Genomic DNA, 24,441 nt, shown 5'->3' with positions numbered 1-24,441 from the left:
AGCTGGAGAGATCTGCCTGCCCTAAGCGGCTGCGCTCGGCACATGAAGGGCGCATGGACGCAAAACTTGTAACTCCAGTGTCCTTGGCGACACCAATGGGCCCCTTTGTTTGGATCCCAAGGGCAAAAGTGAAAGGCCAAAATAATAAAAGGGGCTATTTGGGGGCCACTCAGTCCCTGATTTTTACCACCCACAACTCCACACCCCCATCAAACCCAATCAACGCATATTCAGTGCCTTGCACGGTGCAAAGCCTGGTGATGGAAAGTTTTGAGAGGAGGGAGGTGCATGCTCAGGTACTGGGTTTGAAACAGCACGGACTGTGCACACAAATCTTTTCGCCAACCTGGTACCCTCTAGCTGCTATGGACTACAACTACCAAGCTGGGGCCGATGTGAATTGTAGTTCCATGCGCCTGGAAAGTGCCATAGGTTGGCCAAGGCTGTCTCTACCTATACAGAATGGAATTATTTCAGGGCTTCCTTGCAAGAGCGGGGGAGCGGGGGGCTGTTAAAAGACCAGAAGAGCAGGAGAAGTTCTTTCTCACATGGGCTCCTAATACATTTAAAACAAGAAAATGTGGAACAGAGGAGGAGAGAGAAAAATCACATGGCGCTCCCGTTTGCATTTCCAGTATCTTTCACCCCAGGTAAGCCTTTACAGCAGGATTACAAAAATCAGGAAATATATATATATATATATATATATATATATCCAAAAGCACAACACAGAATGTCCAGCCCCTAAAGGACAAAAGTTTGGGTTTTTAAAGAAACAAAAATCTATCAATGCAGGAAAAGTATTTCAGAAAAGAACGGAAGTTCCACAGTCCCAACTGCCACGCGTTGTAGGAGGTGTCATTAAAGTCCCATTGGGTGAGGTTTTAGGCAAGGTGGGGTCCTATCCTTTCCAGACTACCAAAATGCTTGGTTCCAACTCTGCAGCAAGGCATCAAGGGAGAACAGCTGAACAAGAGCCCCGTGGCCCAGCCTGCATGGCGAACCTCTTGCACATCTGGAAAAGAGACGAAGGAGCTTCGCTTCGCTGGGCTTGTGTGTGGCTTCAGAGGTCACCTGGCCATTCCAGCTGCGGTTAAGAGTTTGAAACCCCCCCAACAATCTTTTAAACGCAGTGAGACACAAACCGAGTCCTGTTCTCCACTGTTCCAGGCTTACGTAACCAGGCTGACTTATTCACCATTTTAATATTTTACAGCAAATTTCCCCCAGATCTTAATCCCCCCTCCCTCTTTTGGACACGACCACCTGCCAGGGCCTAGTTTGGGTTTGCCAAACTTGGATCTCCAGCTGCTTTTTTGGACTGGTTCCCACCATCCCTGACCACTGGGGCCCTGCTAGCTAGGGATGATGGGAGTTGTAGTCCAAAAGCAGCTATTGCCTCGGAAACAAAAAGAAAAGATGGCATTAGCAGCCACCTTTAAGACTTCTTAATACTTACATTCATTCGTAACTTCCTTCTCCCCTTCTAAGCACATGTTAGCACCACAATGACCAAAGTCCTCATCAGGGAAACTCCACCCTGATGTGATTTACCATTTACATTGAAGACGCAGAGGAGCTGCTGTCCTGCAAAGCCCCCCTTGCTATGCCAGCTCAGGCCCTGCAACGCACCCTCCGCTGCCAAGGCTTGCAGGGGAGCCGAGGTCCAGCGAGGGATCTCTTGAGCAAGCTGGCGGCATCGAGGGCGCTTCTCCCCACGCCCCTTCTGAAGGCGGGAGAGCGGAAGATCGGCCTTGTGAACGGCGCAGGAGGTAGGTACATCAGTGTTTCGAGAGGAGGGCGGGGGAGGCAGCCGAGCCTCCTGCCGCAGCCTCCGCCGCTGCCGCCACCTGCGCCGGGGCGCAGCAGTGGAGCAGCAGCCGCTGCTGGGAGGAGAAGGCCTTGGGGCACTGGCTGCAGCGGTAGGGCTTCTCCCCGGTGTGGGTGCGGATGTGCTTCTGCAGGTGGTGCTTCTGCATGAAGCCCTTCAGGCAGACGTGGCACTGGTGCGGCCTCTCGCGGGTGTGGGTGCGCTGGTGCTTGGCCAGGTGGTGGCGCCGGATGAAGCTCTTGCCGCAGGCCGCGCAGCGGAAGGGGCGCTCGCCGGTGTGCGTGCGGTAGTGGTTGGTCAGCTTGCTCTTGTCCGTGAAGCTCTTCTCGCACGAGGGGCACTGGTAGGGCCGAGCGCCCGTGTGGCTCATCTGGTGGCGCAGGAGGTGGTCGGAGCGCCCGAAGCGGCGCGGGCAGAAGCGGCACGCCAGCCGGTCCTGCCCGCCCAGCTCGCCTCCTGCCTCCAGGTGGCTGCTCTGGTGGATCAGAAGGTTCACCTGTAACCGGAAGCGCTGCTGGCACCAGGGGCACACCCAGGCCTTCTCCCCGGGTGGGGCAGGGAGAGGAGGAAGGGACTTGGTGCTCCCTGCCTCTCCTTGGCAGCCCAGCCCAGGCCTCGGGAGGCTCCCATTGCCCGAGGGCGACAGCGGGAGGCATCCCGGAGAGGGGGCGAGGCTGCAGCGGCTGCGCCGGTGGTCCTCCAAGACTCCTGGGAACCCGTAGCTCTTCCCGCAGTCTGGACACGGGTGAGACTTGGCTTCGCCGCTGTGTTTCGGCCACTCGGCCAGGGCAAGTCCAACGGGGCTGAACCCCTTGGGCTCCCCCGGGAGGCTCCCCAGCCACACAGCTGGGCGAGGGGGGCTCTTCTCCCCGAAGGCGCTCTCCCCAGACGTCTCGGGCACCCACGGCTCAAGGACTCGGGGATCTCGCTTGGCTTCAATCGACGCCTTGTCCGTCGGAAGGTCTGCAAGGGAAGGGGAGTGTGGAAGACAAAAATGGAAGACGTTGAAAATCTGGAATGCCTACCAAACAAAGATGTGCTTTCCTCCCAAGCCCACGTTCCCGGGGTGTTCGCATTCCTGTCTCAGCGATGTCTGCACTGGATTGGCCCGTACACAGAATGGAAGATGGCAGGATTCCCAAGGATGTTCTCTACGGGGGGCTGCCTTTTGGCACCAGGCCCACTAGCAGACTAAAGATGTCCGTATACATGGCATGAAGGCTGGAAACATCAACCCTGCTACGTGGGAATCCCTTGCAAACGACCCCAGTGTTTGGAGACAAGATGGTCAGTTTGTGCATCCAGAGCAGTGACCAGAGGAGGAATGACCACTGGGAGGAGCACAGAGACAAAAAAACGCCCTGACGCATCCGCAGCAGCACAACTGGACGCCTTCACCTGCCCCAGCTGCAACAAAACATGTCTCTCCCGCATCGGTCTCTGCAGCCACGGCAGGTGATGCTACCTTCCAACAGCTTTCACCCCCAAAAAGAGCAGTCCTCCATTGTCTCCCGAGACAGATGGATGCCAGCCACCCCCACCGGCTCCGATCCACATGCAGCAGCCTTTCCCACAGCCTGGTAACCCCAACCCCCCCCCAATGTTTTGGACTCAAACGCCCCTCTGATGCAGTATCCTATACCCTTGAGGGCTGGGCCTGGTGGGAGTTGGGAGTCCAAAACATCAGGACAGCTGCATACAGAGGGCCTGCAAGGCACGCAGTGTCCAGAAGGGAGCACCACTTGGAGACTAGTCTTCAGAAGCATGCCTCTCTCTGGCTATTAAGAACATAGGGAGAGTCCTGCAGGATCCGGCCAGTGGTCCATCTAGTCCAGCATCCTCTTCTCACAGGGGCCAACCAGATGCCCATTATGGGAAACCCGCAAGCAGGATCTGAGCACACGAGCAGCCCTCTCTCCCCTCCTGTGGTTTCCAACTACTAGCATTCACAAGCATTGCTGCCTCTGAATGTGGAGGCAGAGCAGAGCCATCCGATAGCCCTCTCCTCCTCCATGAATTTGTCCAATCCTCTTTTAAAGCCATCTAGGTCGGTGGCCCTCACTGCCTCCTGTGGCAGGGAGTTCCATAGATTTAACTGTACTGCCTGAAGAAGTACTTCCTTTTATCTGTCCAGATCATTGCAAGGTATGTCCTGATACTAAGAGATATTTTTTTATACAGTGACCGCAAAAACTGCTGTTAAAATGCATCATCATTTTATTATTTATACCCCGCCCATCTGGCTGGGTTTCCCCAGCCACTCTAAGCGGCTTCCAGAAAAAAAAAGCCAAACATAAAAAAACTTCCCGATACAGGGCTGCCTGTATGCATGACTAATGCCCGAGTTCTTAGCAATTTATTCTGCTATATACATACAACAAGCAGGGATTTGAGAACCTATAGCCTTGCCCCACCCCAGCCCTACCTAAAACCTGACATTTTGCCCCGGTGAAATCTGTGCCTGGCTAGCAGAGAGACTAGGGTTGGATGGGGTGAAATCTGTGCCTGGCTAGCAGAGAGAGACTAGGGTTGGAATGGGGGAAGCGTGCAAATGTTTCGGAATCAAGAGCCTCGCTAACCACTCAAATTACATCGCGGCAACAATTTGCAGGCTTCATTCAGACTGCAAAATGTGAGGCTCCAGAAAGCCTGTTGACACTGGTGAAGTTTTTCAATGCCATTCCCTCTGGGATACGGGGAAGAAACATGCTTCCCCCCACTCTTCCTTCTCTTTCTTAAAAGTTTGAAGCAGGATATTGAAACCTCTGGTGGCCGTGCAGACACTTTCCTTTCACTCCCCAAGCCTGACACACACGCATGTGAAAAGGATCGAGGGGGTCTTAGGAGACCGCAAGATTCTCATGTGTCAGCAGCGTGATGCAGGAGCAAAAACAGCTAATGTTATTAGTCTAAGATGCATCAACAGAAGAAGTCAAGTGTCTCAGCCAAGGGAAGTGAGAATAGTTGCTCTGCTGTGCCTGAATCGGACCAAACCTAAAGTCCTGTGTCCTGTTCTGGGTACGACAATTTATGGATATTGATAAGCTGCATGTGCAGAGGAGGGTGACCTAGAGGAAACCAAGCCTCATGAATTAGGGGTGTTCAGCCTGGATAAGAGAAGACTTGCAAGGTGACACCTTCAAGTATCTGAAGGGCTGCTCAAATGGAAGGTGTAGCAAGCTCGTTTTCTATCGCTCCAGAGGGCAGGACCTGAATCAACAGATTCAAATGACAAGGAAGGATATTCCGACTCAACATTAGGAATAACTTTTCTGGTGGTAAGAGCCGTTTGACAATAGAATGGACTCCTTCAGAAGGTGGTAGGCTCTTGAAACAAGAGGGTGGATGGCCATCCGTCAGATTCTTTAGCTGCGAATCCTGCACTGCAGGGGGTTGGCCAAGATGACCCTCCTTTGTGCGAGGCTGAACCCACTGAAATCCCCCATTAACAAAAACCCAGTGTCAAAATCTAGCCAGGACGGTTCCTTGCCCGGAGGAGTTCATGGTCTGGTTTTCAAAGAGGAGCATTTCCCAATGCAAGTTATCAGAAATAGCTGGAGAAATCCATGGAAATGCTGAGCTGAGGAAAGGGCTGTCTGGGAGACAAGAGTGTCGTTAAGCCTTTCCCTTTGCCTTACCTTTAGACTGGAGAGGGCCTCGCCACATTTAATTACAAAGAAAGATGTGTTTGACTCTGCACAGTCTGGATCGATATTGGTTATTAGCAATAGTAATTTCCCTTCTGTCTCAAATTACAGCAGCCACTCTGGAGACAAGCCCCTTAATGTTTCAGACTGAAGTAGACCCTCTGGATGTGAGCATAATCTGCACCGCAAAATATTTTCCAAGTCTGTTTTGATGCCATGTGAGTGACTTGCATACAAGACTTGCATACATAGGTACGTGTCTTGGAAGACAACTTTCTGCTTGGAAACTGCTTTAAAGGTTTTCAAGAAAGTTTGCAAAATAAAAAAATTAAAAGCTGAAATCATTAGGTGCAATTCCCAGCGCCTTAGGGGGCAGCTGGGTATATCCTCCCTGGCTCTGGTCCCACAGGCCTGAACATGTGTAGGGGGAGCCTGCTCCAGGGTGGGGCTTCCTTCTCCCAGGGTCTAGAAGATGGTGCGAGAACCCCAATGTGGGTGGATGGTGGCAGGAGAAGCGAGGGTCTCACAGCACAGATAACAGGGCCAGGGAATACACACTCGCTCATTGCTGCTATCGCCCCACAATGTCATGAAACACACGTAGTGCCCAGAAGTTTCCGTTTCCCCCAGGGGGAAAAAAAACATTCACTAACCAGAACGCTAAGCTAATTTCTTTTTCCACATTTCTAGTTTATTTGTAAGTTTCCACAGACCAAAAGAAAGAAAGAAAGAAAGAAAGAAAGAAAGAAAGAAAGAAAGAAAGAAAGAAAGAAAGAAAGAAAGAAAGAAAGAAAGAAAAAGAAAAATCCAGGGGGAAAAAAGGTATACAAAAGTGTTCAGTTTTGAGAAATCGGTGTTTACAGAAAAGGTGAAAGGGTGCGCCGTCTCTGGGCCAACAGTCGTCTGTCTTGAGTTATTTTGAAGTGAAAATGTCCCTCTGGCAACTGGGGAGTGGGGGCACGGTGGGGAGGAGATAGTGGGAAAGGGGCAGCTACAGTATGGTACACTCTGAACGAGACAGAAAAGACAATCCCAGAAGCATTTTTTGTTACTACCAACGCCACTGTTTTTTTCTTCAGCAACTCTGAACAATCTCTAGTCACCCTTAAAAATTAAAATAAAATAAAAAGGTCCTATCGAGTACCCGAGAGTCTACAGGATCCTAAACTCCAGGCAAGGAGAGAGGTCGCAGAGAAGCTCCCTCGCAGCCCTGGGGGCCCAATTTCTGAGGTAACAGTCTATTTCTCCACCCCCCCTCCCTGCCCTTCTTCCCACCCCTCCCTGGGGGAGGGAGGGAAGCCCTGCAGAGCCGTAGCCCCGGTGACGGTGGGAGGGGGCTGCTAGATGAAGATGGCGTCCAGCAGGGCCTCCCGGACGGCCGTCCCCATCAGCCGGTTCTGTTCCCGCAGGTGGATCTTCTGGTGCTGCAGCAAATGCTGCTTCTGGGTGAAGCTCTTCTCGCACTCCCCGCACCGGTAGGGCCTCTCCCCGGTGTGGATGCGCTGGTGCCGCACCAGATCCGAGGGGTGGCTGAAGTTCTTGCCGCAGTACAGGCAGGCCAGGGAGCTGCCGCTGCCGCCGCCCCGCCCCGAGTGCAGCCGCTGGTGGGTGACCAGGCTCTTCTTCTGCGAGAAACTCTCTGGGCAGCGGTTGCACTTGTAGGGCCTCTCCCGCCCGTGGCCCTTCGGGTGCTGCCGGTAGGACGACTTGAGGTTGAAGGTCTTCACGCACTTGGCGCTGCCGTAGGGCTTCTCCCCGGACGGACCCCTGGGGAGGGCTTTCAGGTTGTGGCTCTGCTTGAAGGTCTCCTCGCAGGCCACCGACGTGTAGGCGCCGCCCCCGGTGTGGATGCGCTGGTGGAGGGTGAACTGCTGCTTGTAGGTGAAGCTCTTCTCGCACTGCGGCCGGTAGCCTCCGCCCGCCGCATGGCTCTGCTGGTGGATCAGCAAGCTCTTGTGCAGCCGGAAGCTTTTCCCGCACTCGGGGCACACAAACAGTTTCTCCCCTGGCCTCTCGCGCTGGAACCCCGCCATGGGGCTGTGGCCGCTGCCACCGCTAAAGCTGCCCTCTCCGGGAAGGGCCTCGTCTGCCTGGCTCTCCGGGTGCCTCCGCTGGTGCATCAGGGCGCTGTAGCGGCTCCCGAGGGGGGCAGCCCCTGGGTGGGGGCCGTGGAGGACGGCGTCTTCGGTGCACTGCAGCCCCAAGCTCTCGCACAGCGCTTTCTGGGCCTGCAGGACCTCTGCTTTGAAGGCCAGCCCGTCATCTGGTGGGTTGAAAGAAAACAGCGTTGGTGCAATGCTTCTTCTCCAAAGCAGCAAACACGCGCAACATCCGTTTCTAGAAACTGAGCCAGAAACCTAAAACACTCTGCCCAGCTACCTTCTGCCTGTTGAGAGGGAGGATGCTTAAAGGACCGTGTAACCCTTCTGGTTCCGCTGAAGGTCAGGGGCAGGACCCAGAGTGGCTCTGCAGGAACCTGCTTTGCTCAGCCGTCAGCGCACTCCTGCCTGACCACTGCACAAGGCGGCCGTGGCCAGCGTGGCCTCTCTGCCCTGCACTACTCCACGGAGACAGAGAGTCCCTTTTCCATCAGGCAACATGTACAAAGAGCAACATGATTGGTGCAGCCTGATTGGGCATTTGCGCAGGATATTAAAAGTCTTATTGGCACTTATTTTAAACTAAGAACCCGGGTCTGTAAGCTGACAAGCCCCATTATGCCTTGCTCTACATTCTACCCAAAAACCTTAGAATCACAGAACTGTAGAGTTGGAAGGGACCCCAAAGAGTCATCTAGTCCAACCCCCTGCGGTGTCCATTAGCTGTTCTCCATTGCTCACGTCAACCCTGCCTGGGAAGTCCTCTCTGCTCTGGAGAGCCACAGGAGGCCTGCTCTCACCCGTCCACACTTTCAGCTCCAAGTCCCTGGACTCCTTTGTCTAGCAGGCTACAGACTATAGGGCTTGAGCTTATAAAATGTGCTTCTATAGTGTGTGCTGAAAAGGATCTTTTTGACCCTTGCTCAGTTTACACACTGCAGATTCCCACCCACCCCTGAAATTACTATATTCTTAAGTCAAAGGACAAGCAAGCACTTGCCTTCTCCTGCCCCCCCCCCAAATACCCTACAAGAAAGCCACGTTCTGGGTACATTTATACAAGCGACTGACAGTTTGAAAGAGCAAAGGAAAGCATGGAAACGTGATCAGCGCTCGCCCCCACCTAGGAGCAAATGGCCACCAGGTGAGAGCAGGAGACAAGTCAGAAAGGGGGACAGGCAGTAGCTGTGTTCTTACATGAAGGGCTCGTGCTCATTCTCTCTCTTTCTCTCCCTCTTTCAGCGTCTCCTCTCAGCCTCGCCAGCCAGCCAGCTCTGCTCATCCTTCCAGCAGCCCATTTCTTTGTCCAGGTGGGCTCTAAACCAGCCTCTCCCCCTCTCCACGTTCAGAGCCTCAGTGCCCCTCCAAGTCTCCTTGCCATTCTCGGGTGAGGGGGGCAGAGGGGCACTCAATGCCAGCCCCAGAATGACCCAGGGCTGGCAACGCGCGTGCTTGGATTGCCTCCACTACACAAAAATGGCTCCTGAAAGCAGGTCTTGGCTCTCCTTCGTCCTTTGCTAGTCAAAGAGGACAAGCACATTTGCCCTCCTCAAGGCTGCTGGATCAGTAGACTGAAGGCAGCACACAGGTGGCCAAGATGAGACCATCCGAACCCTTCTGAGATGTTGTTGCATTGTGTTTTTCTTTTAATGGTACCGGCGCATTCTGGTTCTTTGTACTTTTATTGCTCTGTCATGAATGAAAGCTACCATGAGGGCCCAGAATACCACGATTACGCAGGGATTACGCTTTAACAGGAGCAGACCATTTGCTTGCACACCATACAAGAAGTGGTGGAGGGTAGGAGACCACACTGGTGATGTGGAGAGGGGCAACATCACAGCTAGCAGGGGCGTTGGCTAAATATCACTGTGGATATTGCAAGTGTGATTCGTTGCATAAAAGAGAAGGGGTGGGGAGGAAGCACTCAGAATATTTTAGCCAGCAATACAGAAGACACAAGTTCATCCTGAACATTACAACAGAATTCACAGAAAGGGGACTTGCTGGGTGGGTGGGTGGGTGGGGAAACAGAAGGAGGAAGGCTTTGTACTGGTGGGGCTGAAGAAGCAGAGAAACGTATAGAGTTTTCCTGTACTACCCTCTTCCCTGGCCCTTAGCGTGGTGTGTCTTACATTGTGGAATCATAGCAGTTGGAAGGGACGCCAAGGGTCAGCTAGCCCAACCCCTTGCAACACAGGAATCACAGCTAAGGAATCCCTGGCAGGTGGCCACACAAACTCTGTCTAAAAACCTCCAAAGAAGGAAAGTCCACCACCTTCCAAGGGTGTCTGTCTCACTGCCGAGCAGCTCTTAGCATCAGAAGGTTTGGTTGGAATCTCCTTTGAACCCCCTGGTTTGCGTCCTCCCCTCCAGAGCAGCAAAAAAACCTAGGCTACTACACCTTCAGCCTTATGTTAAGGTCAAGGGTAATTTGACTCAGGGGCTAGGAAGCTCCCCTTGCCTGGGAGGTGGCCCTGAAGCAGCAGCAAGAACAAACACTTTCTGTGAGGCCACAGATTCAGCCCCTGGCATCTCTCGCCCAAGGGCCACGGGAAGCTGCCCAACAGGACAGAGTTCTACCAAGAAGGCAGCTCCTCACATAGAGGTGGGGAGAATAACACGAAGCAGTAGGTGTAGCTCAGTTACATTTTTATCCTGCTGTACACAAAGAGATCCCCTTTTACGCCATAAAACATCATCACAAACAGAGCCCTGAAGCAGAAGGCCCTTTCCCCCACTGTGGGCCAAAGGTACCCGAACACCCCATAAAACACAGCCCCTTCCAGATACAAGAACGGAGCATTAGAGGCGCTTGGCTTGCTCCAAGGTTCTGACTACAACACCATGCATTGCATATGCGGATTCGCTCGACTGTGGCCATTTCGACACAGGGCCCACAGCCGCGGCACTCAATGGGCAGGGGAGAACAATGTTCTGCTTGGACATGTTCCTCAGGCCCAAGCGTAGCAGCTGGAAGGGTTGGCAGCCTGATCTCCTCCCAACCCAAAGCACCTCTGCAACATCTCCGCCCCCAAGTGCGCCAGGTGCAACACTCACCAGCGCGAGGCTTGAGGCGCAGCTCTCCTTCCTCCGTCCCCTCTGGGCCCTCGAGGTTCACCTCCTGCTCCCGCTTCCCTGGAGAGCCAAAGGAGGATCCGGCAGCCCCATAGTCTGTGCCAACGAAAAGAGCAGTTAGGAGGGAGCTCAGCTTTGGGCAGCTTAATTCTCTCTCCCCTCCCCCGACTCGCTTTAGGGCAGCAACATGGGCATCACCTGGCTCTCAGCTGCAGGACTTCAGAAAGCACCTTGGCAGGGTGCACAGATCGTGCCAGGGGGTTGGCACTGCAATCCTGTGTGGTGGCATCAACAGGGTTCCTTGGCAGACCACAGGAAGGCCTTTTTACCCCTCTGTTTTTTATTGTTACTCATTTACGAATCACCTTCTATATGCCTGTCAAGGCAATTTACAGGCGTGTAATAAAATAAGCTAAATATAGTTTTAAAAGCAATACAATGCCCCCTTAAAAAAAGAAGATCTGTTGAAAAACTATCCAAAATGAGCATCTAGGGCTTTTCATCCAGCTGGAAAACTCTGTCGCCTCTTTATTCTGCAGAACCGCATTGAAAGTCAATGTAGTAATGAACCTAAGAGGAGGCCTGCTGGGTTAAAAGGGCCAACTTCCCATCCAGTCCAGCATCCTGTTCTCACAGCAGCCAACCAGACTCCCACCATGGGAAGCTAGCAAGCAGGCGCCAAGCACAAGAGCCCCACTCTGCCCTCCTGTCGTCCACAGCAGCTGGTATCCAGAAGCATTGCTGCCTCCGACTGTGGGGGCAGAGCACAACCATTGGGGTTAGTAGTTCCTCCCCACGATGTTTCAGACCAGCTATTCAAACCGTATTTTAAATTCCAGCTAAATATAGCATTCATGTTTGAGGGGTGGGTGGGTGGGTGGGGAGGGGAAGTTTTCTTAGATCCTGCTGCAAGAGCTGCATCCCTCTAGGCAACTGGTTTTACTTTTCAACATTTTTTTCCATTGTAAAAACTGTGAGGAGAATTCAGTCAATATTCTTTTCCAGGCTGATTTTCTGGAACCCTGAAATACTCTGGACAAAAACTGCCTAGCCTACAGGTTCCACTCACCAACGCTGTGGTCGCTCGGGGCTGCCCTTCCTTCTGCTTTCTCCTGGTCTCCAATGACATGTGGATTTTCTCTCCCTTCCATCTGGCAGGCCAGGCCAGGCCTAAAAACCAAGGCTTCTGTTTGGGGAGACATGAACGAGAGGGCATTTGTTCCGTGAGCCGCTTTGCACCCTGCAACTACTTGCTAAGCCTGTTTCAATTTAACTCGATCACAAACCCTAAGGAGCACAAAGGCAGCCTTTCCTTCCGCTCTGCTGTAACAGGAAGAATGCCAGATGCACAAGGCTTCCCTGTACTGGGCCACCAAGGTGAACCTCAGACATGGGAGTCCTGGAAGACCCTCTTGAAGAGATGGGAAAATCTCCTGCACATTTTGAAGTTAGTGAGCGCGAGGGGAGAATCCCAATTGGAGACGGAAGGGTCGGTTATGACAGCCTCGTACATCCTATAATAATAATAATAATAATAATAATAATAATAATAATAATAATAATAATTTATTATTTATACCCTGCCCATCTGGCTGGGTTTCCCCGGCCACTCTGGGCGGCTTCCAACAGAAATATTAAAATACACTAATTTCTTAAAGACTAAAAGCTTCCCTAAACAGGGCTGCCTTCAGATGTCCTCTAAAAGCCTGGTAGTTGTTTTTCTCTTTGACATCTGTTGGGAGGGCGTTCCACAGGGTGGGTGCCACTACCGAGAAGGCCCTCTGCCTGGTTCCCTGTAACTTGGCTTCTCGCAGCGAGGGAACCGCCAGAAGGCCCTTGGCACTGGACCTCAGTGTCCGGGCAGACCGATGGAGGTGGAGACGCTCCTATTCATCCACCCAACCCCTTCTGGGATTCCAGCTGCTTACCTGGGCTGGGCTCCGAAGAAATCTCTTTCTCCTTAGCGACCTCCTCTTCCTCTGCACAGGGACGTTCACCTTGCTCAATCCGGGACAGAAGGTCAGGCTTAGCAATTGCATAGTCTGTTGGAGAAAAGAGAAAACACAGCACTCCCTTCAGCCCACTTTCTGTACTGAACAGGATTAAGGGAGATGCTGGCAGCACTACCGTACCCACTGAAAATTCACCGCAGGGAACACTCTAGATTACAGGTGCATCGTAGAAGTTACATGAGCAGGTCCAGAGGTGCAGCAGTGCACAAAGGGAGGGCAAAGTGGGGAGGTGAGGAGAGACGGGGAATGTATCCCTGAACAGGCAGAAATCATGGAAGGAGTGGGGTTCAGCTACTTCCCCACAGTCACCCTCGCTTTGTATTGGCTGTTTCCCAGGTCCTGGACACTGCAGAGCATTCCAGCACACTCTCCACACCATCACACAGCTTATCACTTCCAGAAAATCAAGCAGTAATCCCCAGACATGGTTAACAGCAACTGTGTGTTTACACCAGCCCACCGTTTGGCAGAAAGCTTAAGCAACGTGGATCAGAGCCCCAGAAGAATGCCCAAGCTTAAGCTAGGCTACCTTGAAAAAAGATGCTCTGTGGCACCCTAGAGACACTGGGAAGATAAGAAGAACCTACTGCGTCAGGCCAACGGCCCATCTAGGCCAACATCCTGTTCTTACACTGGCCAATCAGATGCCTGTTGGAAACCCGCAAGCAGGACCTGAATACAAAAGCACTTTCCCCTTCTGCAGTTTTCAGCAACAGGGATTAATACTAATTTTATTATTTACACCCCATGAGGGAGTAGATGGCAAACATTTAGATAATATGTGTGCTAGATATTTTAAAAAACCACTTGAGCCAGCCTCATGACTTGCATCAGCAGCTAAAGGTAAAGGACCCCTGACAGTTAAGTCCAGTCGCGAACGACTCTCGGGTTGCGGCGCTCATCTTGCTTTACAGGCCCAGGCAGTCGGCGTTTGTCCACAGACAGTTTTTCCAGGTCATGTGGCCAGCATGACTAAGCCGCTTCTGGCAAAACCAGAGCAGCGCAAGGAAACGCTGTTTACCTTCCCATCGGAGCAGTACCCATTTATCTACTTGCACTTTTGGGCGTGCTTTTGAACTGCTAGGTTGGCAGGAGGCATCAGCAGCTAGTGAGCTGCTAATAAAAAGACCAAAAACCAGTTCTTTACCCAGTGAGACCAATGACTCGTAGTTGCTCTTCATCATGTTCTTGTAGAGGTCCTTCTGCCATTCATCCAGGTTCCCCCATTCCTGCTCTGAGAAGTAGACGGAGTTGTCCTCAAAGGTCACCGGCACCTGGAATCACAGCAGTCACATACTTAGACCTTCTAGGATGAGTGCCTGGCACTTACCTGGATCCCTCTAAACCCATCACCTTCCGCAGGGCCAGAATATTACTGCTCTGGTCAAGAAAAGCTGAAAGGGTGCACACAGCCTATCAGCAAGCAGACTCACCAGATATTCCTATGCTCCCCAACCAACACTTTGAGATTTGAAGAAAAAAACAGTATAAAGCGAACTCTTATTCTTTATTTAACATACGTATAGAGTTCCCATGAAATGTCTCAGAGTGATTTCACAATACAATAACACCATATAAAAGCAATTTCAAATCCAATCCAGATACGGACAGATAAAGTTTAGCTTTAAAGACGCAATCTAGCAACTTCCAGATTCAATGCAATAGCTCCATTTCCACCGCCTGCCTGTTACTCTGTAAAGCTCTGAGCACAAAGGTGGCACTTCAATATATAATAATTTAGGTACTGCAGGGCCTTTTACCATCTGGCCCAAAGGTGGTGACAGAACTGATGGTAGCTCGCTTTGACTTGTTTGCAAAGCATTTTGAGAATACAGTGGTACCTCGGGTTACGAACACGATCCGTTCCAGGTCGCAGTTCGTAACCCGAAAAGGGCCCGAACCGACGTTTTGCGCATGCACAAAGGCGCACGGCGCTTCTGCGCACGCAGGCGCAGCGAAAATACTTCCGGGTTTGCGAAGTTCGTAACCCGGGTTGTTCGTAACCCGGGTTGTTCGTAACCCGAGGTGTTCGCAACCCGAGGTACGACTGTAAAATCACTTGCATCTGCTGGGACCTGGACTCCACTGTTAAAGCAGATGAATCTCAAGAGTTATCTAGAGCACTGTCTAGTCCTGTTATGTTGGATGAGTTTCAGTTAATAAGGCTCAGGGATGTGGGCAAGGTGCTCGGATCAGTCAGGGCAACCACTTGCACTCTGGATCCTCGCCCCTCTTGGCTGATGAAGACTAGTAGGGAGGGGACAGTTGGCTGGGCCAGGGAGGTGATTAATGCCAGAGGGGGTGGACCCTGCCTGCTCGAAGGAGGCACTGGCAAAACCACTCCTCATTTATGCTGCTGACACAAAGCTCTCTACTCCTTTCCATCTTCAAGTGTGGCAGTCTTGCCTCGGTAATTAAATAGATGAGAGCCTATAAACTGAAGCTCAATCCAGATTAAGACTGAAGCACTGTTGATAGGCAGTTCCCTGGACTGGATGGATGGGAGGGTACCTGCTCTTAATGGGTTACACACCCTCTGGAGGAGCAGGTATGCAGCTTGGGGTTACTTCTGGATTCGCTGCTGTTGCTTGAGGCTCAGGTTGCCTCCGTGGCAGGGAGCACCTTCCATCAGCTGCACCCCAATCTGAACAGGTATAGCCTAACTTGCCTATGCTCTGGTAGCCTCTAGGATAGACTACTGCAACACGTTCTATGCGGAACTGCCTCTGAAGACGGTTCAGAAACTTCAGCTGGTATGAAATTCAGCGGCCAGGTTGTTCGCCGGGGACAAGACTGTGTGAACATATATAACACCAATCCTGATCCAACTGCACTGGCTACCAATTAGTTTCTGGGCCCAATTCAAAAGTGCTGGTTGACCTATAAAGTCTTAAGAAGCTGAGGACCACATTACCGCAAGTTCTGCCTCTCCCCATATGAACCGACCCAGACCTGCAAGAGGTCTGGACGGTGGCAATTCGAGGAAGGGCCTTATCTGCAGTGGCTCCATTCCTCTTCTCCAAGGCCTTTTAAACTGCATGTCGAGGGGGGGGGTGTACTGTTTTTGTTTGTTACTATGGTATGCATTTTTGTGTTTTTACATTGTAAACTGCCCTGTGATCCTAAGATGAAGGGAAGAAACAACAACAGGAGCCCCCCTCCCCAAATACAAGCCAAGGGGGAGCAGAGTCTGAAAGTGGGTTTCACAGCTGGGTCTATCTCTCGTCATCACCCTCTGCCCTATGTAGTACACATGGAACCTAGCTATCCTGAGTAGAACCTAAATTACCAGACTGTACTTTTCAGACGAAGTTTCTAGTCCTCATGGTTGTGGACATACACTTGGTGATAATCAAGTAGCATTGGCAAAAGGCTCAGGTCTCCACAGGGCAGGTATGTCATGACCTACCGGCTGGCCCCGCATTGCTCCTTGACAAACATTTCAAAGTTCTACAAAAAACCAAATTCAAAGCACAACCTAGAAGCAAATTTTGCACCATTGATACCGAGAGCAACTGGGAAGAAACCTACCAAAAGCAGATCCCCCCAAATTCAAAGCCTGATCCACCAGGCCTTCAAGAAGGAAACGGAACATTTCCAGTAACAGCATCTATCTCAGGTCGGGCAATGATCCTATCTAATGAAGTATCATTGTTTCAGGTAGCAAACCATGGCCTGTACTGTAGTGGATTATAAGAGGAACGGCTGACCAGTAACATGAGGTATCCAATGAGGGCAACTTCATTCCTGCATTCTGCCCAGAGCCACTGAAAGTTGTGCCCCCAGTGCAATTGAAGCAATAGAGCTTAAAGCCTTTGCTACTTGCTTTGAGAGATCTGGCTGGTTAGTCTTAATCAGTCTGTTAAGTCTTAATCAATGTGAAAGTCACTTTGGGGGCAGCTCAACTTCATCAGTGCCTCCAAACCCATCATTTCCCTCGAAAGGAAACTGCACTGTACTGACACCTTTCCCATGCATAGGTATTTTTTTCTTTTTTTAAACCATTGGTTTATATTTTAAAAAAAATCAATATGTTGTTTTCCCAGTATAAATGTAGGTGGAAAGCAATCTTGAGTTTCCTGAGTATAAAAGGAGTATCTTTTATCTATCTCACTAGACCAGTCCATAGAGTCCCAAGTGTGGATGGTGGACTCTGAAGACCACCTTGCCTATTAGCTCATGGAATAAAACTACCTATACCACTGAACTGCAAAGTCGCCCTCAGATTCAGGCAACCTTGAAGCTCAGATTTGTTTAGTGGGTTTCTCTGACAAAGCATTTTGCCAAATGTAACAATACTATTCTTCTGCTGAACCTCCATTTTTTACTTTTCCAATATTTTGCAATATATTAGCTGTCTTGCAGCCACAAATAAAAAGGCAGCATATCTTTAAATGGTACCATCTCATTCTTTCCATCAAAGGTTGTTAAGAATGCCCATGAAAGTCGTTTGTCAACTACTTCACCACGTTCCAAGAATACTTCAAACTCTTTAATTTTCTTTCAACCCCCATCACATATGGATACACATACCTAATCCTGAACAATCTTTCCTCCAACATTTGCATTGACGCTTCTGGGGTGCAAGGTACCAAAAATATTATGCATTTTTAGACATTCTCATATATCTTTGCAGTCTTAAATGGCTTTTTATTCCAAAAGGGCTTTCCATTTTTTGCTGAGATATCCCTGCACCCAGATCTGTCTCCCAGATCCCCAAAACTGGTTTCCACTTATATTCACCTTTTCAAGTATTGTATATACAGTGGTACCTCGGTTTATGAACACAATTGGTTCCGGAAGTCTGTTCATAAACTGAAGCGTTCATAAACTGAAGCGAACTTTCCCATTGAAAGTAATGGAAAGTGGATTAATCCGTTCCAAACAGTCCGCGGAGTACTTAAACTGAAGCGTTCATAAACTGAAGCAAACTTTCCCATTGAAAGTAATGGAAAATGAATTAATCCGTTCCAGATGGGTCCGCGGCGTTCATAAACCGAAAATTCATAAACCGAGGTGTTCATAAACCGAGGTTCCACTGTATTGCTGTATATATTGCAGCAATATTGCTTCATGAAGATTGAGGATAAGATATTCATAAAGGTCATCTGGCATTATAGCACCTTACCCTAGAAGTTTAGGTGGGAAGGGGGCATGTCCAGAGGCAGGCATCGGCCTTTTATCCTCTTTGGTGAGCTACTGCAATTACTTAAGCACTCTCCACGCTATTGAACAGATCTCACAACGGTTCTCTGGGGTACCTGAGAATCCCAATAGGCACAGCTGGACCACACTACTCTATTTGTCCATGGAAGTTAGGGGGAAAGGACAATAAGAAAATATGTGTCCATAATTTCCAGAGCTTGGGGGACCCACTAGCTGAACAGAAAACAAGTTTCTCCATTAGTTTAGAAGAGTAAATAAAGCATTTCTCAACTATTCCAATAATGTCAGTCCAACAGCATCTAAGCACGCAAGATGTGCTAAGGAAACACTCAAACTGTGTTGTGTCTTCCCCCCCCCCAAAAAAAGCCCTCCACAAATCTGCCCACCTAACACTCAACAGTAATGGAGTTTTGCCAGAAGTTATCTAGAATAAGGTAAATTAAAAACAAGAACTCAAAACGGCAATCTAAAAAATAATGCAAGGATCGAAGCCGCAATGCAGTGAGAATCAAGGCCTAGCAAACGTCAATGCTCTGTTGTCACACAATGGCAAGCTTTAAAAATAAATAGAGACGCCTTACTAACCTCCCTGTGGCGGGCATAACTATAATCTTGTGCAAATTTTGACACTGTTCACTTCTCTCTGGTGAGAATTCCTCCATCTTTTCACAGCCTTCAAGCACAGTTCACCATCTCCACCAAAGTCAAGTATAGTTCTTATCGTAACCGAGTTTTCAAGACTTTGGGCTCATGAACTGGTTGTTTGTGGCACACCGACAGCCCGAAAGAGTTAACCTTTCTACTTAACAAAAGTTTTGCTGGATGATGATCTGGAAGGCAGCCCTTAATAACAACACATCTCCATGTCTGAGGAGCTTTTCACAATGCTGCATAATGCTGTAAAAAGGGGGGGAACAGAGAGAGTGTCCCCAAAGTATCCTTACCTTGGGGGTTTCCCCTTTGGAGCCTGGAGGGAGCCTCAGGATCCAGAAGTTCTGATTCTTCAGCAGGTTCTCCATGTTCTCTAGCCTCCTCTGCAGCAGCCCGTACTCCTGGATCAGCGTCCCCAGAGCAGTCAACTTGCACTCCATCTGGTTGCCAAAGTCCACCACGGCATTCTCACAGTCCACGTATTTCTTTTCGTTGGTCACCATCCGCCGCTCCAGGTTCAGCAGCCGTGTGGCGTGAGAATCCACCTTCCTCTCCACGGCTTGGATTGCAGCCACCACCGTCCACAGAGAGAGCTCAGCCATGTTCTGCTTGGCATCTCGGACAAAATTCTGTTCGGGCTGCGAAGGCACAGGCTGCCGGGGCTCCATGTTGAAACACTGAAGCTGGTTACAAAAGGAGAGAACAACGATCAATATACTCCATCTATTTTGGCTTGCTGTCTGCTCCGCCCCAAAAGCACAAGCAAGTTAGGAATGCAGGAAGCTGCATTATACAGAGAGAGCCCATACAGGTCCATCTAGCTCAGGATCACCTTCAACGACCAGCAGAGTTTCAGGCAGCAGTCTCTCCTTGCCCTACCTGCAGATGCTGAGGGTTGAACTGCAACCTTCTGCATGAAAATCAGATGCTTGGTCACTGAGCTACAAGTTCCTGTGGGATACTAAAATCTTATATCAGTATTACAGGTTTTACATTTGAGTTTGTGCTTATAAGTCACCTCAAGCCTCAAAAGTGCATCTTAGTGCTGAATTAATGCAGGCTTCGCCAAACTGGATGCTGACTGGGGCAGATAGGAGTTGTAGTCCAACACATATGGAGAGCACCAGGTTGGCAAATGCTTCATTTGTGGAATCCTTAGCACTGGTTCTCACGTACACACTCACCGGCCTGTACATAACTAACTACATTTTACACCAGGATGCTTTTAGTGCCCACTAGGAATTTAGTTTTCTTTACATTCTAATTTTTTTATTTATGTGCCGCTTTATCACAGCGGTTTACAACAGTAAAAAAAAAGGAATAAAACTATACAGTGGTGCCTCGCTAGACGAATTTAATTCGTTCCACGGGTCTTTTCTTATAACGAAAAAATTCGTCTAGCGAATCCCATAGGAATGCATTGGATTTTTTTGGATTTTTTTTTGCCCATAGGAACGCATTAATTGAATTTCAATACATTCCTATGGGAAACCGCGATTCGCTAGACGAATTTTTCGTAAAACGCATTCGTCTAGCGAGGCAACCTCCGCTCGAAAAATCCTTTCTTTAAGCGGAAATTTCGTTAAGCAGGACATTCGTTAAGCGAGGCACCACTGTATAAGCATAAAATATTGGAAAGTTAAAAACGGAAAAGTTAAAAACAAAGATCAATAGCCCATTGTGGGGGATGTACTCCTATTTGTCTGCATAGGCCTGGTGAAACAGAAAAGTTTCCAGCAGGCTTTAAAAACTTGGCCCAGAAGGCGCCTGCTTTTTTTAAAGCCATCTGATCTAATTCTCACCTCCTAGACTAGCACACTGATGTAAATGCTGCTATCTTCTGGATTTGCACTTCTGCCGATTTTGCAGAGAAGCAACCCTGTGCAAAGACAGCAAAACTAATTTACCTGGGATACTTGGTAAAAGAGATAATTTCAGTAGGTGCAGATTTCTTCCTTATTCCATGACAGCTGCACCTGCCGCAACTCACTCTTCTATGCAACTTGGCTGCATCTGTGGAAGAAAAGAGACACCAAGGTCCGCTCCATCATTTCAACTCAAGTCATTGGCCATCTCTCGCCCCCATGCACATCCCTGCAGTGGCTATTCCATATGTGACTGTAGAAAATTGTAACATTAACTGTAACATTACCTAAGGATTTGTAACTGCATTACCGTAATTTTTCCCTCCTCCCCCAAATCCCATTTTAAATAGTATTTTGTTTATTAGGATGAATGTATTTGCTGTGAACTTTTTTTGGGGGGGGGGACCATTAAGCATATTGGCAGAAAAGTGTTATATAAATTACCGTAATTATTTTAAAGAATTCTAAGCCACTCTTCATCCAAATGGATGGATCGCAAACTAATTCACTTAAGTCAACAAGCAAGCAAATAAATAACTACAAAATCCATGTCTTGCTTTCCATCTGGTCAACCTGGTGCCCTTGATACATTATGAACTAAAACTCTAATCAGCCCCAACCAGAATGATCATATGTACTCTAAAATACTTCAGAGGGCACCAAGATGAGGAAGGCTGTCCTGGGAGAAGACAAATTGTTCAAAGGGGATTCCATCTTGCTAGTTAGACTTAAGGGTGGCTCCTGGTCCAGAAAAAACTCTATATTAGTGACAGTATTCAAATTAAGAGGCTATTTATTCCCAGCCTTGAGATCCTGCCTCTGCATAAGAACTCTGCACTAAGTTGCAGCCTGCCTCAAAAAGGGATGCAAGCTGCAACTCCTCAGGCCTGCACATCTGGGCAGAGTGCACTTCCGCAAGAACAGCCCCAAGAGATGAGTCTCCCATCAAAGCAGAACACTGAGGACATAACCACCCTTTTCTTGTGTCCTTCAGAACCTCCATTATACAAAAAATAAGCACACCCTTCTGGACCTGGAAGCTGCATGGAGAGAGAATCCCTCCTCCACTGCACCTCCCCCCCCCACAAAAAAAGCACACGGACCAAGAGCCTCCCTCCCCCCCTACCATGCAGAAACAAGCAGTCTTTCTAAGTGCAGGCCAGCAGCATTTCTCTCTCTCTCTCTCTCTCACACACACACACACACACAGTTTCCCCTCCCAGGGATGATCCTAACCAACCTCCCCCCCCTCCCTTGCCACACAGAAGCAAGCAGTCATCCTACACACACACACAAAGAGAGAGGGGGGGAGGCAGGGGGGAGGAGAGAGAGGGAGGGGGAGAGAGAGAGAGGGAGAGAGGGAGAGAGGGAGAGAGAGGGAGGGGGAGAGAGGGAGAGGGGAGAGAGAGGGAGGGGGGAGAGAGGGAGAGGGGAGAGAGAGGGAGGGGGGAGAGAGGGAGAGAGAAAACCCTCCAAGGCCAACAACACTAAGCTCTCTCTCTCTCTCTCTCTCTCTTTCTCATGCACACACACCCCCACCCCCTTCCTTGGCTCCCAACCTTCCTCTCCCTGCAGAAACAGTCATTTTGTTGTAAGCTATATTCTGGCTTACAACCATCTTGCTCACTTACATTGACTTACACACTCAGAAGCCAGTCCCTCTTAGGCCAACAGCACTGAGCTCCCTTTCTCTCTCTCCCTCCCTCCCTCTCTCATGCACCCCCACCCCCTCCCTGGCTCCCAACCTCCCTCCTCCAGTCATCTTGCACACACACTCACACTCTCTCTCCAAGGCCTCCAACGTCGCTCCCTCTCCCCTTGGATGCTCCCCTCCCCCCTCCGAGGAGCCCCGCCCCAGCTGACAAAAAAAAACCAAGGCGGCGCTTCCATATCTTCCCTCAGGGAAAAAGAAAAACACCAGCAGCCTCCCCCCACCCCATATTCACACCCAGCAGCACCCCCCATCTTTCGAGGGGGCCCCTCCCCAGAAGGCCCATTCGGGGGGTGCCTTTCCCTTTCTTCCCTGAGGGGGCGACGAGACCAGCCTCACCTCAGGCGATGGCGGCGGTGCCCCCTCCCTCAACGACCCCCCCTCCGCCGGGGCCTTTTGTCTCCCCTCTCCCTCCCCAGGAGGAAAGGGGGCGGGGCAGCCGAGAGCGGCCCAATCAGGCTCCGTCTGATTGCAAGGGGGGAGGGGAGGGCAAGACGAGGCGGCCTTCTGAGGGGACGCGCGGCGGGGCTGGGGGGGGGATCTGTCGGGGCGGGGGGGCGCCGTTGGAATGAGGGGGTGAGGAAGAGACGGGGAGAGAGGAGGAGGAGGTACCCACCAGAGCCGTCTCACTAACACGGCTGCCGCGCATGCGCGGTTCTGTGTTTTAAAAAAAGTGGGGAAACAGCAGCACGCATGCGCGCGGCGGCCCGGAGGAAGCGGAGTCGGCGCGAGGAGGGCGGGGAAGAGGAGATACGCGGTTTCCTGTGCGCTGGAGGCGCCGCAGCGCCACCTGCGGAGGGAGGAGTTCGTGGCAAGGGGGGCCAATTCGTTTCCTGCTCTCCCGCTGGTTGCTGCTCCCTGGGGCGGGTGGGGTGGGAGGAAGGCCCTCCCCGCTGCTCTATAAAAAGAGGCCAGCTGGATCAGGCCAGCGGCCCATCTAATGCAGCACCCCCGTTCTCACGCTGGCCAAATATCCCCAGGAACCAAAAGCTCTAAATCAGTGTTTCCCAACCTTGGGTCTCCAGCTGTTCTTGGACTACAATTCCCACCATCCCAGACTACTGGTCTTGCTAGCTAGGGATGATGGGAGTTGCAGTCCAAAAAGCAGCTGGAGCCCCAAGGTTGGGGGAAACTGCTCTAACTACACTGCCTCTGGAACTGGAGGTCCCATAAAAGCCTACGAAGAGATAGAGACAGCATCATGACAACAGCCTGTCCAGGCCAGCCCCCTGTTCTCACAGTGGCCAACCAGGTGCCCCGAAGGGAAACCAGCAAGCAGGATCCAAGCACAAGAGCCCACCCTCCCTCCTGTGGCTTCCAGCAACTGAGATTCAGGAGCATTGTTGCCTCCGACTGTGGAGGGAGAGCAGAGCCATCGTAGGTAGTAGTTATCAAGAGCCCTCTCCTCCTCCATGAGTTTTCCCTGTCTGCTTTTAAAGCCATCCAAGTTGGGGGCCTCACTGCCTCCTGTGGGAAGGAGTTCCGCAGCGTAACTATGCACTGTGATGTAAGACCTCCTTCCCAAAATGAGACTCCTGTAGCAGCAGAGGTTCTGGGCAGCTTTTTTGAGTCCACGCTAGTCCCAGTGACCCTGCCCCACGGGCAGCCTCTGGCCTTGCACTGGGTGGCTTTGAAATGGGTCTTCCCTGCCACATCTAGGTCGGTGGCCATTGCTGCCTCCTGTGTCACCCCCACTTGTGATTCCTGGCAGTGACATGCTGCCTCCGACCGCAGAGGCGCAACATAAATCATTGCTAAACCCTGGCAAAGAGAATCTATACATCCTCCTTGTCTCCCATCAACACTCCAGAGGACTAAGGAACTAGAGTTAAGGAAGTATGAAGCCGCCACGAAGCTCCTCACTCCTTTATTTCACCCTCAGGCTCCAGGGAGGAATTGGTTGGCATCCTTTTCAGTATCTGGAACCTCATAGCATCATCCTAGCAGTATATGGTATCTTATAACACCCCAGTTTCTAGCCCTCTTGATCACAAGTTTTAAAATGCCCCTCAATAAAGGCATATGGCCTACAGCAATGGGGCAGAATACGCAGTTTGCATTGCAAAAGCCCCAGGTTCAGTAAGAAGGGGACTTGGGGAGAAAGGTCTGGAAGGAGCCCTGAGAGTTCCTGCAGTCAAAGCAGGAAATACCAGGCTAGAAGGACCCACCATTTGACTCCAGGTAAGGATGCTTCATATGTACCAGGGGGAAGAAAACCAATGGAGGCTTCCTGAAATAACCACAAGCGGTTTCTTCACCCAGCATGTTTCCCCCCTCTCCTGAGTAATTACAAATCCAAACTTTTCTCCCATGGGGGAAACAAATAATATGTCAAATTCTGCCCAGTGTCCAAGAAGACCCAAACTTTGCAACAACAGTGC

The 24,441-nt window shown here is 50.6% G+C and overlaps 1 protein-coding gene across 5 annotated transcripts; it reads right to left on the bottom strand.

Moving 5' to 3' along the window:
• Window positions 1-622: 622 nt before the first annotated feature.
• Window positions 623-22,734, bottom strand: LOC118091726 (zinc finger protein 783). Of its 5 annotated transcripts, none has more exons than XM_060281045.2 (8): window positions 22,677-22,734; window positions 20,392-20,497; window positions 18,778-19,167; window positions 13,815-13,941; window positions 12,584-12,697; window positions 11,725-11,841; window positions 10,638-10,751; window positions 623-2,794 (listed from the first exon to the last, which is right to left on the bottom strand). In XM_060281045.2, the coding sequence occupies exons 3-8, from the start codon at window positions 19,150-19,152 to the stop codon at window positions 1,782-1,784; spliced, it is 1,860 nt and encodes a 619-aa protein (XP_060137028.1). In that variant the 5' UTR covers window positions 19,153-19,167; window positions 20,392-20,497; window positions 22,677-22,734; the 3' UTR covers window positions 623-1,781. The 5 variants fall into 5 exon arrangements, with proteins under 5 accessions (XP_060137028.1, XP_060137029.1, XP_034984875.2 ...); XM_060281046.2 differs by lacking the exon at window positions 22,677-22,734 and adding an exon at window positions 22,400-22,436 and having other exon boundaries at window positions 1,165-2,794; XM_035128984.3 differs by lacking the exon at window positions 623-2,794 and adding an exon at window positions 6,148-7,741.
• Window positions 22,735-24,441: the final 1,707 nt, after the last annotated feature.

The sequence above is a fragment of the Zootoca vivipara genome, chromosome 11 (assembly GCF_965207765.1).
Source record: "Zootoca vivipara chromosome 11, rZooViv2.hap1.1, whole genome shotgun sequence".
Lineage (NCBI taxonomy): Eukaryota > Metazoa > Chordata > Lepidosauria > Squamata > Lacertidae > Zootoca > Zootoca vivipara.
The sequence above is the reverse complement of the archived record's forward strand: the minus strand, read 5'-3'. Positions and strand labels throughout refer to the sequence as shown.

Bases quoted from the DNA above. Each gene is read 5' to 3' on its own strand.
- LOC118091726 (XM_060281045.2), bottom strand. From the start codon at position 19,152: ATGGAGCCCCGGCAGCCTGTGCCTTCGCAGCCCGAACAGAATTTTGTC. The intron at 13,942-18,777 runs GTAAGGATACTT...CTGTGATTCCAG, and splicing joins CCAAAGGGGAAACCCCCAAG to GTGCCGGTGACCTTTGAGGA. The intron at 12,698-13,814 runs GTAAAGAACTGG...TTTCTCCAACAG, and splicing joins CGAGTCATTGGTCTCACTGG to ACTATGCAATTGCTAAGCCT.